Raw genomic sequence first — 16937 nt, 5'->3', positions numbered from 1 at the left:
ATAAAACCACCTGTAAGTGAACAAATGTAAGGTAGATCTGTTTAATGCCATACTGTGGGACATTCCAGGCAGAGCAGGTGATGGCCGCCCAACCAAAAAGTTACACAGTGCACCTTTAAGATAATTTCCTCCACAGATAAGGAACTAAACTGTAGAAAAACGCTGTAATTAAAGATGTGGCTCTATGTTTCCACGATCTTTACAAAAATTCAACTTAAATCATAGCTTTTTTTGCAATTATTTAAAAATGATAACATGAATTTTACGTAACGTCAGTCTGTGGGCTTTATTATAGATTTTAGACGTCAGTATAAGCAAAAATTGGTTATTTCCTATCGACTGTTAAACAAATATTTCACTTATCGACATGGCAATTAAAGGTTATTTATGAACAGGGTGTAATAATATGGAAATAGGAGATGTGTACTTTTAAGTAAAATAGCGTTATTATTTCTGTGCATGTGCAAATGTGTCCAGCAGAGGGCGCTAGGATTTACTATTGTGTGTTGAAGAGGGGGTAGTGCTTCTCAGCGGTTAGATTCCTCACTAGGGGTGTGCAGAAATATCGATATATCGCCAAGAGTATTTTTTTGGTACAGTTTTGTTGCTTGTTCAGTGAAAAGAAACTCGTTAATGCGACACATTTGACATTTTCACTGTTTTGATGATTAAAATGTTTGTGTTTCATATGAACTTTGCGCAAGAAGTGGTTTAACAAAGACTTTTAGCATCACAGCCATGATGTAGTATTTATTTTTTATTGAACCACATCGAATCGATTTGAAAAATGTCGTACTGAATCGAAAGTGCACTGTATCAAGATATGTATCGTATCGTGGCCGATGTATCGAGGTATGTATCGTATCGGCAAATTCTTAATGATAAACAGCCCCAGTCCTCACCCACAAATGCGATAGTTTTTGGTTTGATCCGAGCTACTGCACTCACCACCCAGACTCCATTGTACACTGCTATTTAGTATTAATAGTAGTAGTTAGTAGTAGTATTAGTTCTGCTAGTACTACTACTCCCTGCTACTGCAACTACTAGTGTTGTCATGATACTAAAACTCAATTCTGATACTAAGAAAAAGCCTCTGTACTCAATACTGATTCCGATACCACAATAATAATAAAAACAGTCTTTATTTAGATAATAGAATGTGATTTTCAACATCAAATCGTAGTACTTTCAACATTAAATCGTAGTAATTTCAACATTAAATCGTAGTAATTTCAACATTAAATCGTAGTACTTTCAACATTAAATCGTAGTAATTTCAATATTAAATCATAGTAATTTGAACATTAAATCGTAGTACTTTCAACATTATATCGTAGTAATTTCAACATTAAATCGTAGTACTTTCAACATTAAATTGTAGTAATTTCAACATTATATCGTAGTAATTTCAACATTATATCGTAATACTTTCAACATTAAATTGTAGTATTTTCAACATTAAATCGTAGTAATTTCAACATTAAATCGTAGTAATTTCAACATCAAATCGTAGTACTTTCAACATCAAATCGTAGTACTTTCAACATTAAATTGTAGTACTTTCAACATCAAATCGTAGTAATTTCAACATTAAATCGTAGTAATTTCAACATTAAATCGTAGTACTTTCAACATTAAATTGTAGTAATTTCAACATTAAATCGTAGTAATTTCAACATTAAATCGTAGTACTTTCAACATTAAATCGTAGTATTTTCAACATTAAATCGTAGTAATTTCAACATTAAATCGTAGTACTTTCAACATTAAATTGTAGTAATTTCAACATTAAATTGTAGTACTTTCAACATCAAATCGTAGTACTTTCAACATCAAATCGTAGTACTTTCAACATAAATTGTAGTAATTTCAACATTAAATCGTAGTACTTTCAACATTCAAATCATAGTACTTTCAACATCAAATCGTAGTACTTTCAACATTACATCGTAGTACTTTCTTATATCTGTGTAATCCCTCAGTGGTCCAGGTGGTTTCCATAGCGATCCATGTGCGTAAACTAGTCTCAAGATTATTCTAAAGCTATTCAGGTTTATTTCTGTCCTGTAAATGTGACTTTTTTAACATCAGTACCTGCTCAAATGACTATCTAGTTTCGATACTAGTTTTAGAATCTGATTTTCGATACGGATCATGTTTGGTACAAAATGCAAAACCATTCGTGTGTTTATTAAACCAACACTTTGTTTCAACATTATACAAACAGGAAAATAAAATAGATGCAAAGTGCAGCTCGGTAATACCAATAAGTACAGTATTCTCAAATAAGCAACAAATGCATGAAATATTATAAAAAAATAAATTCCTTGTAAACTGTAAACAAAACTTTTCTTTCGTGAATATTAAAGCGGCGAGTCTTCCGTGTAGCTGCATATGTAGTGGCGGAATGTAAACACACACACAAATTGCGCAAATTCACTCCAAACGTCCCGTACCGAAATTGTTTGGGACGAATACATGTACCGTTACTAGCCTGATTCATCAGCCGGTTCCACGTCGTAGAATCCGTCTGACCTCGGAGCGTTGGAATTCGTTCGCTCGATGGCAGGCGGGTACTTTTTTATATTTAACCAATCGCTGTTATTTGGTTGTGACGTATGCAATGCTTAAAATCCCGTAGGAAGAAGGACAATAACGTCTTTCCCCTTGATAAAATTCGCCAAATATTCTCTTTGTTCCGGCTTTAAATCCTCGATCTTGGGAATCGTTGCCAACACGGAATGTATGGCTTTTTGCTGATTGGCTGGTGCCCGAACTCGCACTTCCGAGGTTTTTGCGAATCGTCGAGTGTATTCCGATTTCTGCCCTGGTCGTTGGAGAGAGAATGGGGAGAGTCAGAGGGGAGAGGATGAGGGGTGGGGTCTGGAGGACTAAAGGGGAGACTGAAGGGGACAAAAGAGGAGAGAAGGGTGAGAAGGGATCAATCTGGAGGACTAAAGGGGAGAGTAAGGGGAGATAGGATGAGGGGAGGGGTCTGGAGGACTAATGGGGAGACTAAAGGAGACAAAAGGGGAGAGAGGGGTGAGAAGGGATGGATCTGGAGGACTAAACGGGAAAGTAGAAGGGAGGAGGATGAGGGGTGGGGTCTGGAGGACTAAAGGGGACACTAAAGGAGACAAAAGGGGAGAGAGGGGTGAGAAGGGATGGATCTGGAGGACTAAATGGGAAAGTAGAAGGGAGGAGGATGAGGGGTGGGGTCTGGAGGACTAAAGGGGAGACTAAAGGGACAAAAGGGGAGAGAGGGGTGAGAAGGGATCAATCTGGAGGACTAAATGGGAGAGTAAGGGGAGACAGGATGAGGGGAAGGGTCTGGAGGACTAAAGGGGAGACTAAAGGAGACAAAAGGGGAGAGAGGAGTGAGAAGGGATCGATCTGGAGGACTAAAGGGGAGACTGAAGGTGACAAAAGGGGAGAGAGGGGTGAGAAGGGATAGGGTCTAGAGGACTAAAGGGGAGAGTGTAAGGTAGCAAAGGGGAAAGCAGGATGAGGAAGACTAAAGAGGAGAGGATCAGGGGTGGGGTCTGCAGAACTAAAGGGGAGAGTGTAGGTTGCCAAAGGGGAGAGAAGGATAAGGAGGACTAAAGAGGAGAGGTAGGGTCTGGAGGACTGAAGGGAAGAGTAAGAGGGGAGAAGATGAGGGGTGGGGGTCTGGAGGACTAAAGGGGAGAGTAAGAGGGGAGAGGATGAGGGGTGGGATCTGGAGCACTAAAGGGGAGAGTGTAGGGTGCCAAAGGGGAGAGCAGGATGAGGAGGACTAAAGAGGAGAGTGTCGAGAACCAAATGAGAGAGAGGAGTGAGAAGGGATAGTGTCTGGAGGACTAAAGGGGAGATAGTTACACCCCTACTAATACATCTACGGCAACTCTACTCTTAAAGGTTCACTGTGTAACTTTTCTTATCTCCATGGAAATGATATTTATTTTGTCGTGAATGTCCCAGTGTGCATTCCATGTATCCATCTTGCATTACTAACACGAATCTTTATTGACCTGAAAACTCGTCTTCTTAACTGTTAGTGGGCTCGCCTCTCCGCCGATCTGGCTTGTAACTTGGTCATGTGGCGTCTACCTGCTGTTTCCATAGAGACAGACTTGGATTTAGACAAACTTTATTGATCCACAAGGGAAATTACTTGGGCACAGAAGCTCAAACATCACAATAAACTGTATAGCTAAAAAAGTAAAAAATATAAACGGTAAATGATAAACACTGTGGAACATGACTGACGAAAAGTTACACAGTGCGCCTTTAATACTAATGCACCAAATCTATTAAAACGTTGGTACGGTTTTGTATGTGGCCGTTTAAAAGTAATTTATTGGAATATTGTGGTAACATGAGTCAGCCGCGGTTATACTGGGAATACGCGGTGGATTTTGTGAATGAGACCCGTGGGAAGAAATATTTGGACGTTATAAAAAGGCTTTCACACTGGCCGACGGTCCAAGAGTCCAGTGATGCAGCCGGCGCCCCACTGTGGAGGGAGGATTAAGTTACGTGGAAAATTTAGACATGATGACAGTGTAATGTTGTGTAACAGGCCAGGGCTTCTTCAAACCGGAATGAAACGGCCAACGTGACGTGACTTTATGGATTCTGAACTTGGGCAGGTCTCGGATGAAAAAAGAAAATGATCAGGTTTTAAGTAGAGTAGTTATTGCCGTGGTAACGACAACTAATGATGCTCTGGAATTAATTTAATTTAAGAGAACATTATGTGTAGGCCTAAAGGGGGAGAGTGAAGCAGAGAGGATGAGGGGTGAGGTCTGGAGGACTAAAGGGGAGAGGATGAGGGGCAAAAGGGGAGAGAGGGATGAGGAGGACTAAAGGGGGGGAGGGAGGAGGGGTGGGGTCTGGAGGACTAGAGGGGAGAGTCACGGGGGCAAAAGGGGTGAGAAGGGATGAGGTGGACTAAAGAGGAGAGGGAGGCGGGTGGGGTCTGGTGGACTAAAGGGGAGACTGAAGGGGACCAAAGGGAAGAGAGGTTTGAGAAGGGGTAGATCTGGAGGACTAAAGGGGTGAGGATGAGGGGCAAAAGGGGAGGAATTGGTTGGAAGGGATGGGGTGTGGAGGACTAAAGGGGAGATTGAAGGGGACAAAAGGGGAGAGAGGGGTGAAAAGGAATGGAGTCTGGAGGACTAAAGGGGAGAGTGAAGGGGGCCAAAGGGGGGAGAAGGATGAGGAGGACTAAAGAGGAGAGGTAGGAGGGGTGAGATCTGGAGGACTAAAGGGGAGAGTAAGAGGGACAAACGGGGAGAGTGAAGGGGAGAGAATGAGGGGTGAGGTCTAGAGGACTAAAGGGGAGAGTGAAGGGGGCCAAAGGGGGGAGAAGGATGAGGAGGACTGCAGAGGAGAGGGAGGATGTATGGGGTCTTCACAACTAAAGGGGGGAGCGTGGGGGGCATGGTCTGGACCAAGTAAGGATTTGCACTTCAAACTCCGCCCCTGCAGGTGTGACATAGGAGTCCCACGTATGTGGCAACTAATAACCATAATGTGGTTGTTAAAAAAAAAAAAAAGAGCATTAATAATATTATGTTTGAATTACAGGTGTTGTATAGCTCAAAAATACCTTTAAAAACTGAAATTCTTACCATTATTAGTCTTGCTTCTCTATAGATCTAACCACTAACGTGTCTCCATTGTGATTACCAAGTTTATTTCCATACTGTAAAATAATCAAGGCAGAACAGTGATATCGCCGACCCTTCACCAACAAAGTTACACAGTGCACCTTTAAGAATAAATCAGCTTTGCATTTGCTTGGCTATCACTATGCTGTGTTTTGATTATATATCCTTCTTGTACCTGTGATGTTTGTGAAAGCGTACATTCAGTTCCTATTGTATTGAAAAGTACATTGTCTGCCCAAACGTGACTTTAGTCCAGGTTTTACGTAAACAAACAGAGCTCCTGATAAGCTTCAGTAAAACGGTAGATAACTATGTACACTTACATGACCTGGTTTTACCTTCCAGAAAAACTAGGCCTGAGTGTGAAAGAAATGTCAATGTTTCAGGAAAAAAAAAAAAATACTAATAATACTAATACTAATACTACTACTACTACTACTAACTAATAATAATAATAATAATAATAATAATAATAATGTAAAGTAAAGTTAAAAGGAAACAGTAAAATAAAATAAAAAATAACTAAGTAATAAAAAAAAAACAACTAATAAATAAATAAATAAATTTAAAAGAAAAAAAAAAAGAAAAGAAATGATAAATGCTGAAAAAAAAAAAAAAACCCCGAAACAAAAAACCTCACTAGTTTTGAGTAGCATGGTTATAAATACTAATGCAAATTGGGTTTTCCCCTAACTGTGCACTGGGTATGTTTCAAATTAAATGTCAAATATTAAAATATAGTGAGCAAGTTATTAAAGAAATAGTACTGTAGTAGTAGTAGTAGTAAAAGTAGTAATAGTAGTATGTGTGTAGTTATTTATATACGGTATTTAGTTGAATTCATTTGAAGTAGTATTTTTTCCGATGTGATTTTGATATTGTATAGGCAGTTCTCGAGGACAAAATAAGTGTGCTGTGTACTCTCTGCATCTAATTTATTGCCCCAGAAGTAATCAAGAAGTGCACTGTTAGCATCCTAGTTGTTAGTATTTAGTATTTCTCTGAAAATTAGGAAAGTGCTTATAAAATCTGAATGCATACGGCACGTGAGGAATAACTTTGGACCACCTTAAAACATTTAAATTGGCCTTATTACACTCTTTCCTGATGTTGTAATGTTGTTTCCTCATCACATTTCACGTTTCATTCACACATTTTTATACTTCATGACATCACAAGGTGTAAAAAAGCATTTTGAGCTTTGGAGACGTAATCGGACTAATAATAATGGATTACTCAAACGTGTGTGAATGAAATTAAACACAAGTCCGCGGATGTTTTTGATGAGGTAACAACATTACATCATGGCTTAAATCTCACAAGAGTCCATTTTGCGTAATGCAGGACCTTTAAAGTTTTGTTTTTATGTTTCTGAGACAGTAAAAATCAGGTAGAGTGACGTTAAGTGCGGGAAAGGGCCATATGAGGGAATGAGGTTAAGGACTCCACTGTGCTTTGAGGAGGAGACCAGTGGAAATGTACATGGGCCCAAAATAGTGCCAGCTTATGTAAGAGTGAAAGTCAAGGTAAAGAAGTCCGTGAACCAGGGTCCCTTTCATGGTTTCAAATAGTTGCACTAGTGTCTACGCCCTCTGCTGGTCACAGTGGGGCCTATAATATTAAAATGTACCATAAGTTTACCTTAAAATCCTATATTACGCAAAATAAACTCTTGTTATAATGTGTTGCCTCATCAAAAACACATTGTTGAACACACAAACCCTACATATTTAGGCTGAGTTCTTCTCTCAAACAGAAAACACTATGCTCCACCTTGTGATGTCATACAGTAATACAGTAAGTGCTCCACTGTGTTTTTAAACTCCATACACCTTCACTGGAATCATTTGGAAGATTTCAGCCCAAGAATTGCCAATCTCTACTGAACAAAAGGTAACTAAAGGAGCTGTTAACTTGGAAACTACCACTTCATGACATCACAAGGTGGAACAGAGCGTTTTGAGCTTTAGAGATGTAGACAGACTAATAATAAAGGATTACTCAAACATGTGTGAATGAAACAAAACTCCAGGTCTGTTTTTGAGGCGGTAACAACATTATAACAGGGTTTAAAGCTCACAAGAGTCAATTTTGCGTAATACAGGACCTTTAGAGTCAAGTGATAGTTAACTCAATATAGCAGTACTTGCCATAGTATTATATTACTTCAATCAAACCACATACTATCTTGTTGGGCTGCTACAAATCAGATATCATCAGTATTTTTGAAGGAAAATTGCTGAATCAGTTGGTGCCACAGTAGCTCAGTTGGATTTAGCGGTCAGATCCAATGACCCACAACTCCCACGGTTGAATGCCGGTATTGTGTCCTTGTGCAAGACACTTAACCGCCCCTCACCCCCAGTGTCTGTGTACACTGGTGGGTGAGTGGATGGGTGAGTGAATAGGTGAGTGCTTCCTTGATATAAACACTTTGAGTCTTGAAGGTGGAATCTTTTATTACTTTTTTTAGTTTTAGTTTTGTTTTTATTAAACAATTTTTGGTGCAGGCCACATATAGTTATAAAACAACAGTAAAAATACATTAAAAATTGAATTACATGACATGAAGTTACAGTGTAAATACAGTCATACACACTGGCTGCATCTCAGTTCTCTTTCCTCGCTTTCTTCTCTTTGATTTCTCTCCTTGATCTTATATATACATAAAAAATAATAAGAAGAATAAAATAAAAAGCTTATGTTGTGAAAATAGAAAATAATCCCTACAAAATCTGACCTTTGTGAAAGTTGTGGATGCCCTGTCAGCCGAACACGGACAGTTTGAATTCTAGGGCTGGGTATCATTAAGAAATTGCCGATACGATACATACCTCGATACACAGGCCACGATACGATACAGTGCACTTTCGATTCGATACGATATATTTCAAATTGATTCGATACGGTTCAATAAAAAATGAAGGCAAAATCATGGCTGTGATACTGAAAGTCTTTGTTAAACCACTTCTTGTGCAAAGTTCATATGAAACACAAACATTTTAATCATCAAAACTGTCAAAATGTCAAATGTGTCGCATAAATGAGTTTCTTTTCACTCAACAAGCAACAAAACTGTAGCGCTGTAACAGAATAATTTAGTAAAACATACCTAAAAATACTGAAAGAACAAAAATGTGGCTGTTTGCTGCAGGTGTTCCAATCAGTAGGAGCAAATAGAGGGTGCTCATGGAAAAAAGGATCAAAACTCAAGACACAACAGATTCCAGGCACTCCAAAACAGTAGAAAAAGTTAAACACATCGCACGAGGAAAAATATAATCAAAAGGCCTTTATTTGAATGGCCAAAGCCAACATGTTTCGACCTTAACTGGTCTTCATCAGGGCTTGATGGATACCTAAAAATACTCTTGGTGATATGTCGATACAGCAGACCATGATATTGATACTGTATCATCACATTAAATGATACGATATATCGATATTCCGATATTTTTGCACACCCCTATTGAATTTCCAAAAAGTGCAGTGTGCTTCTGTGGGAGAATTCCTTGTGAGCCCAAACTCCCGGGAGTTGCAGTACCCGGAGCGGCCACTAGTCTGTCTCAAGCGGGGACCTTATCCAGTTTTTATTATAGATCCATGCTCTGAACCCACACTAGCTCCGCTTTAGATTGGTTCAAACGCTCCACGCCGTCCCGTACTGTGAAAGTACATGAGAAAGAGTAAATTATTTTTGGGCCCATGCACCAGTGAGCACAGGCCACCGAAAACAATACGACGCCATCTTGGGTTCACCTTCCAGATTTGATTTTAGTTCTATTGTGTTTGATTCGTCCAGTTGATCGCCTCCATGCCTTCATAATCACCAGTAGTAAATACAGTTGTAACACACACCCATCACTCCACCCTCTAAATCATCTGTGCATTCATCTCAGTTTCATCAGCTGTTGTGGGTGACGCGGGGCTGCCCAACTGCGCCGGCCAGAGCCCACTTTCCACATTGATCTCAGCTGTCAGGGGGGAATGCGCTCGCCGTAACCGCAGACGCGACTCGGACAAGGATTTATTCACTGAGACTCACAACGCGCGAAACATGAGTCCACGCGCCGCAAACTTTATGGAGACGTCTTTGTGGGGTTTGCATTCCGGACCGAGCAGCTTTTCCAGAAACGCTTAAAGGCGCGCTGTGTAACTTTTTGGTTCGGGGGGTCGGTCACCTGCTTGTTTCCATGGATACGTCATTGCTCTGCCTGGAATGTTCCACAGTGTGACATTAAACAGCTCTGCCTTACATGTATTAAATCACAGGTGGTTTTATAACTGAGAAATACCGAGAGAAATACCTAGAAAGGTTTAATGCCATATTGTGGAACATTCCAGACAAGGCAATAACATGGAGACAGACATTTGATGGACCCTCCACGAGAAAAGTTACGCAATGCTTTAGAATTTTGAATCAGATTGTTTTAAGTTTTGTCAGAATTTAGTCAAATTTATTTATTTTTTTTTAATTGAGGAAAATTTCTTACTTTTTAGTTACCATGCTCATTTAGATAAAGGTGCAGTGCTTAACTTTTGTGGTGGAGGGTTATTGCTTTGTGGGAATGTTTCACAGTGTGGCATTAAGACTTTCTAGGTATTTTTCTATGTATTTTTCAGCTATAAAACCCCCTGTAATTGAATACATGTAAGGTAGAGCTGTTTAATGCCATACTGTGGGCCATTCCACTAGTAAAATATATGAAATCAACTGCAATAACTTATTTAATAGAAATGGACAAAACTGACTTACTTACTCAAGTAGTCGAAGTATTATCTACTATATAATCACCAATACGTTTTAAAGGTTTTACAGTCGCTACTCACAAACCCAGAAATACTGAGTCATACCAAAGTCCTTCTAGATATCTCCCTGCACCTGGTGGCTACGTATTTGGGCTGGAGCAGCAGTTGTTCAGTTGGTAGAGCGTCCACTGATCTGAAGGTTGGCGGTTTGAAGCCTCCTCTTGACATAAAAAAATAAATAAATAAAATTATCACTGGGGAGCGCGGTCAAATCCACTGACCCACAGGTTGGAGATGTGATTCTAGCTCCCACAGATGAATGCTGTCATTGTGTCCTTGAGCAAGACACTTAAACCACCTTGCCCCGAGTGTCTGTGTACACTGATGTGTGAATGGGTCAGTGGTTCCTTGTTTTAAAGAGTTTTGTTTTGTTTTGAAGGTAGAAAAGCGCTATATAAAACTGTACCATTTATTACACATCAGTAAATACTATATATACTGTATATGATATTTACTTCATTATTTCATCACAGCAATGCAAATAATTATGACAGTATTTTAGATATTTTACTTAATTTACATACATTAATATGACTTCTAAAAATTGAGTCACATTTATTCAGTAAATCCATGACTATTATTGGTGGTGGTTAAGTGCATTTTACTTAATACTGACGAGTAAATTGTACTTGATGTTACAGCGGTAAAATTTACTTAAACAGTGCGAGTGCAAATCATCAGCCAGTTTCACTTTATGGAAACCGTCTGAACTCGCAGCATTAGGATTCGTTCGCTCGACGGTAGGCGGGGACTTTTTTAAATTTAATCAATCGCTGCTATTTGGTCGTGGCCAAATCCTGTAGGAAAAAAGGGCAGTAACGTGTTTCCCCTTCACCAAACATTCTCTTTGTTCCGGCTTTAAATCCTCGATCTTGGGAATCGTCGCCAACACCTGAATGTCTGTCTTCGTCTATATCCATCTCGACCGCTTTGTTTACTGTTGTGCTGTACCAAGTAAAATGTACTTAAAAAGTGCTAATGCAAATCATCAGCTAGTTTTAGAATCAGAAATTTATTTGTCATTTCAGTATAAAAAAATATACTGAAACGAAACACTGCACTCAGGTCCAGGTCAACAGCAGCAAAGATAATAATAAATAGTTAAAAATATTGTAAGTCAAATACAGTCTTTAAAAAATCACAGCCCCCACCTGCCCCCGTTTTCTAAAGTGCGCTCCAAGTCAGTGCTGTTTTGTAAGGTGCATTAGTGTCTGGGCTTTCTGACAGAATTGATCTGCCTCACGACATCAGGATAAAAACTCTTCCGTAGTCTCGTGGTCCTGGCCTGTAGATGGCGCAATCTTTTGCCTGATGGGAGAGCTGTAAAAAGTCCATGTGCTGGATGGGTGGAGTCTTCCACGATGCTGTGGGCTTTTGTCCTGCACCTGCTGATGTAAATATCTTCAATGCAGGGCAGACTACAGCCGCAGATGCTCTCCGAAGGCTTTCACTTTGTGGAAACCGTCTGACCTCGCAGCATTAGGATTAATTCGCTCGACACTTGGCAGGCACTTTTTTAATTTTATTTTTTATATCCACATCCATCTCGACCAATTTGTTTACTGTTGTGCTGTACCACAAAAGGGACCCGGACAGGCGCCGTAGTTTGACGTCATGGCCTCACAGCTCTTTGGGATCTGAAAATGTCTTCAGTATCTTTGAGTGTTGCATTTTTAACCAGGTCGGCCTTGTGTATGAGTCAGCGTCTGTTGGTGTATCTCGGTCACTTGGGCCTCTTATCTCTACTTATAGCTACTGGTGTGAAACAGGAAATGCTCACACTCTTACTGTAAAATAAATGAGGACACTGCATTTTATCTGTATTTTATTGTCAAAGGGCCCGTGTTACCCAGTCTTTGTGATGAGGAAACCGCATTACAACATAGATCAGAAAATAATCTAATTTAGGCGCTTTAATGTGTTCTTTATGATCTCATTTTCTTTGTGGAGATTTTTGGGTCAATATATATTTTTTAACATGCTTGTTGATCTTCACAAACATCAAACATTTCTAGATAAATGTATTGAGTTTTGAGCCTGTGATATTCGTCTCTTTGAGGAGAAATCCCTTTGTGAGAAATAAGATGAAAAATGAATAAAATATAAATAAAAGAGGGATTGAGAGAAAGCCTTGAGCCTCGGGGGCAGAGCAGATGGAGGGAGATGGAGGGTTTTCTGTCGACAAAATCTGCACCAAACCAGGACTAAACCAGAACTAAACCGGGACTAAACTAAACTATGAGTGAACCAGGACTAAACTGGAACTAAATCAGGACTAAACTGGGACTGAACCAGGACTAAACTGGGACTAGACTGTGACTAGACTGGGGCTGAACCAGGACTAAACTGAGACTAAACCAGGACTAAACCGGGACTAAACTGGAACTAGACTGGGACTAAACTGGGGCTAGACTGGGACTAGACTGGGGCTAGACTGGGACTAGACTGGGACTAAACTAGGATTAGACTGGGGCTGAACCAGGACTAAACTGGGACTAAACCAAGACGAAACTGGGACTAGACTGCGACTAAACTGGGGCTGAACCAGGACTAAACTGGGACTAAACCAAGACGAAACTGGGACTAGACTGCGACTAAACTGGGGCTGAACCAGGACTAAACTGGGACTAAACCAGAATTTAACTGGGTCTAAACCAGCACTAAACTGGAACTAAACTGGGAATAAATCAGAACTAAACTGTGACTAAACTAAGACTAAACTGGGGTTGAACCAGGAATAAACCAGGACTGAACCAGGCCTTAACTGGAACTAAATTGGGGCTAAACTGGGGGTAAACTGAGACTAAACCAGGACTAATCCAGGACTAGACCACCTCTAAACCAGAACCGAAACAGGACTAAACCAGGTCTAAACCAGAACTAAACCAGGTCTAAACCAGGACTAAACCAGGATTAATCTTGGACTAGAACTTGGAATCTAGGACCGCTCCTGAGAGAACGTCCGAGTGCGATCGGGCATCAGCTGCGTTTATCTCACTGGAGTGTGGAGTTCTGCGCCGGTCTTTTCACTCGCGATCACGGTCTACACAGGCGCATCTCCGGCGTTTCACCGCTGCTGATATCGCGGTGATTGTAGCGAATTTGTATGAAGAAAAACGAAAAAACCCACCACTTCAATCTAGGTTAAAAAAGCATTGTGGCGCACGTTACTGACATTTGTAGTGAGTAAAATATTACCACTTTTTTCCCTGTAATGCCTTAAATTACTGCGTTACAACAAAAAGCAATGTATCACAGTAATTTGTTACTTTTATTATAACTCGTTACTCCCAAAATAAACTCACGAATATCGCAGCATCACAGCTGGACTGGGCTGGGTTCAGGTTGTGTAGGTGTGAGTGTGGACCAAATAACTCACAGTACATAACACACTTTTTAATACATTGTTTTTGGCAACTGTAATATTTTCAGACCAACAAAATGTACCACGACGATCTGAATATGTAACCTGTAAGCTGTCAATACCGCAGCGTAATAACCTCTCTTTATAAAACTCAACTGAAACTTAATATAAACTTCTTCTTCTTCGTGTGTGTCCCTCAGAATGTCTCAGAAGGAGAAGCTGCAGTGCCTGAAGGACTTCCACAAGGACACGCTGAAGCCGTCTCCAGGGAAGAGTCCAGGCACCAGGCCCGAGGACGAGGCTGAGGGGAAACACCCCCAGAGGGAGAAATGGGCCAGCAAACTGGACTTTGTCCTGTCTGTGGCCGGGGGATTCGTGGGCTTAGGCAACGTGTGGCGCTTCCCCTACCTCTGCTACAAGAACGGCGGAGGTAAGACTCTCAGCTGGTTACGAGGAACTGGTTTGGAGAAAAGTGTGGAGAAGGAGTTTGTTTTGTTGTTATGATGAGCTAAATCATTTTAAACACAGTTTGCAGTGGTCCAAAGTTATTCCTCATTTACCTTAAGCATCCAGAGCATCTTAATAATTCACATATATTAGAAAAATTATAATGTATTTCACAGCTACCAAAGATCTATGAGGGTAAAACAACAACTGGCATGCTAACAGTGCACTTTTACTACTTGCTTCTCAGTCTAACCCGTGTGTCTTGCTCTGACAGGTGCATTCCTCATCCCCTACTTCATCTTCCTGTTTGGTGGAGGGCTGCCGGTCTTCTTCTTGGAGGTGGCCCTGGGACAGTTCACCTCCGAGGGGGGCATCACCTGCTGGGAGAAGCTCTGCCCCATCTTCACCGGTGAGTCCACAAACAAATATTTCCAAAAACATCTTCAAACATCTCAAAGCATCTCAGAACACCTCCAAAACATCTCTAGACATCTGCAAACATCTCCAGACATATCAAATCATCTTCAAAAACATCTCCAAAGAACCCCAAAAATATATCCAAACATCTCCATCCAAAAACATCTCAACGCATCTCCAAAACATATCCACTCATCTCCATGCATCTCCAAAACATCTCCATGCATCTCCAAAACATCTCCAAACGTCTCAAGCCATTTCCAAAAACATCTCCAGACATCTTCAGACATGTCCAAACACATCTCAGAACATCTCTAACAACATCTCCAAAAACATCTCCAGGTTTCTTCAGACATCTGCAAAATCATCTCAGAACATCTCCAAAAATATCTCCAAAAACATCTCCAGACATCTCCAAAAACATCTCAGAACATCTTTACCAACAACATCTCAGAACATCTATAACAACATTTCCAAAAACATCTCAGAACATCTCCAAAAACATCTTCAGACATCTCCAACAACATCTCAGAACATCTTTAACAACATCTCCAAAAACAGCTCTAACAACATCTCCAAAAACATCTCCAAACATCTCTTCATCTCCAGACATCTTCAGACATCTCCAAAAACATCTCAGAACATCTCTAACAACATTTCCAAAATCATCTCAGAACATCTCTAACAACATCTCCAAAAACATCTTCAAAAATATCTCTAACAACATCTCCAAAAACATCTCCAAACATCTCTAAAAAAACATCTCAGAACATATTCAAAAACATCTCCAAACATCTCCTTGTAGTGATCTTTCTGAAAAGCTTGGTCAATGAAAACAAAGTTGAAAGTGTCTAACTAAAGAAAAACATTTGCCTCATGCTGACTATTTTGAGATTGTGAAAGTTACTTGAATGGCACTTTTGATAAAACAAAGCTCAAAGTGAAGTCAGACAGAGCAGTGCCCACAGTTAGCGTCACTCCTCAGGGAATGTTGATGACGGCAGCTGAAAAGTATTAATAGCAATGATGTAGTGTCTGTTTGCACTGGCTCAGATACTGTACACGTTTATCAGCGAGTGTGTATTTCTGTGTACTTTGTTTGGTCTTTTGACATCAGGGGAGTGCAAAAACATCAAGTATTAAGTATTTTCTGATGTATTTTACTTAATTATTTTGTTACAGTGCTACAGTTTTGTTGTTTGTTTAGAGGAAGGAAACTCATTTATGCAACACGTTTGACATTTTCCCTGTTTTGATGATTAAAATGTTTGTGTTTCCTTTTAACTTTGCGCAAGAAGTGGTTTAACAAACACTTTTAGTATCACAGCCTTTATTTGTTTTTTATCGGTTTGACATATATTCACTGTATTTATTTTAAGTGTTTTTATTGCTGGTAAACTGATGTAACACTGTTTTAAGAGAAATTTGACTTGTTAAAAGCTCTTTCAGCTACTGTTGTGGTGAATTTTCTTTGGTTATGAACACTTTTTACTGCATGTTTCAAATTACACGGATCTGTCATAGAGTTAGAGTTGGGTAGAGGATTAAACAAAAAAAAGACAACTAAAAAAATAAAAATATTATACATAAAAATAGTAAAACAATGTATAAAAATTGTAAAAAAAAAAAAAAAAAAAAAGTGTAAAAAAAAAAACACAGACAAGAAGAGTAAAAAATTGTAAAAAAAAAAAAAAAAAGAAGAATAATAAGAATAATAATGAAAATGATGTATACAAATGTAAAAATAAAAAATAAAAAAGTAAAATGTAAGACAAAATTTAAACAATGTATAAAAAATGTAAAAAAATAAAAAAAGTTAAATAAAAAAGTTTTAAAAAATTGAAAAAAAATAAAACGATGTATAAAAATATAAAAAAAAATGTGTAAAAAAAAAAAAAAGTTAAAAAAGGTTAGAGTAATGTTACTTCAAAATAGTATTTCTGCAGTGGAAGTGTGGTAAAAAAAAAAAGTAAAAAAAAAAAAAAATTGTATAAACACAGTAAAAAGAAAGTGTTACAAAAACAAAACAACAAAAAATTTTACAAAAAAAAAAAAAAGTATAAAAAAAAACAAACAAGAAGAGTAAAAAAAATAAAATAAAAAATAATAAAAAATAATAATAATAATAATGAAAACGATGTATACAAATGTAAAAATGTAAAAAAAAAAAAAATGTAAGACAAAATTTAAACAATGTATAAAAAATGTAAAAAAAAAAAAAAAATTTAATAAAAAAGTTTTTA

The 16937-nt window shown here is 38.9% G+C and overlaps 1 protein-coding gene across 1 annotated transcript in view; it reads left to right on the top strand.

The window, feature by feature from the left end:
- The window catches only part of LOC110170506 (sodium- and chloride-dependent taurine transporter-like), an 80517-nt gene that overhangs the window by 2553 nt on the left and 61027 nt on the right, over positions 1-16937 (top strand). The window contains exons 2-3 of the mRNA XM_020936160.2: positions 14031-14260; positions 14552-14686. Coding sequence (XP_020791819.1) covers positions 14032-14260; positions 14552-14686 — 364 coding nt within the window. The 5' untranslated portion in view covers position 14031. The remainder of the gene's footprint in view (positions 1-14030; positions 14261-14551; positions 14687-16937) is intronic.

Source organism: Boleophthalmus pectinirostris, unplaced genomic scaffold, assembly GCF_026225935.1.
Source record: "Boleophthalmus pectinirostris isolate CB_2022bp ecotype Guang Dong unplaced genomic scaffold, ASM2622593v1 HiC_scaffold_3, whole genome shotgun sequence".
Lineage (NCBI taxonomy): Eukaryota > Metazoa > Chordata > Actinopteri > Gobiiformes > Gobiidae > Boleophthalmus > Boleophthalmus pectinirostris.
The sequence above is the reverse complement of the archived record's forward strand: the minus strand, read 5'-3'. Positions and strand labels throughout refer to the sequence as shown.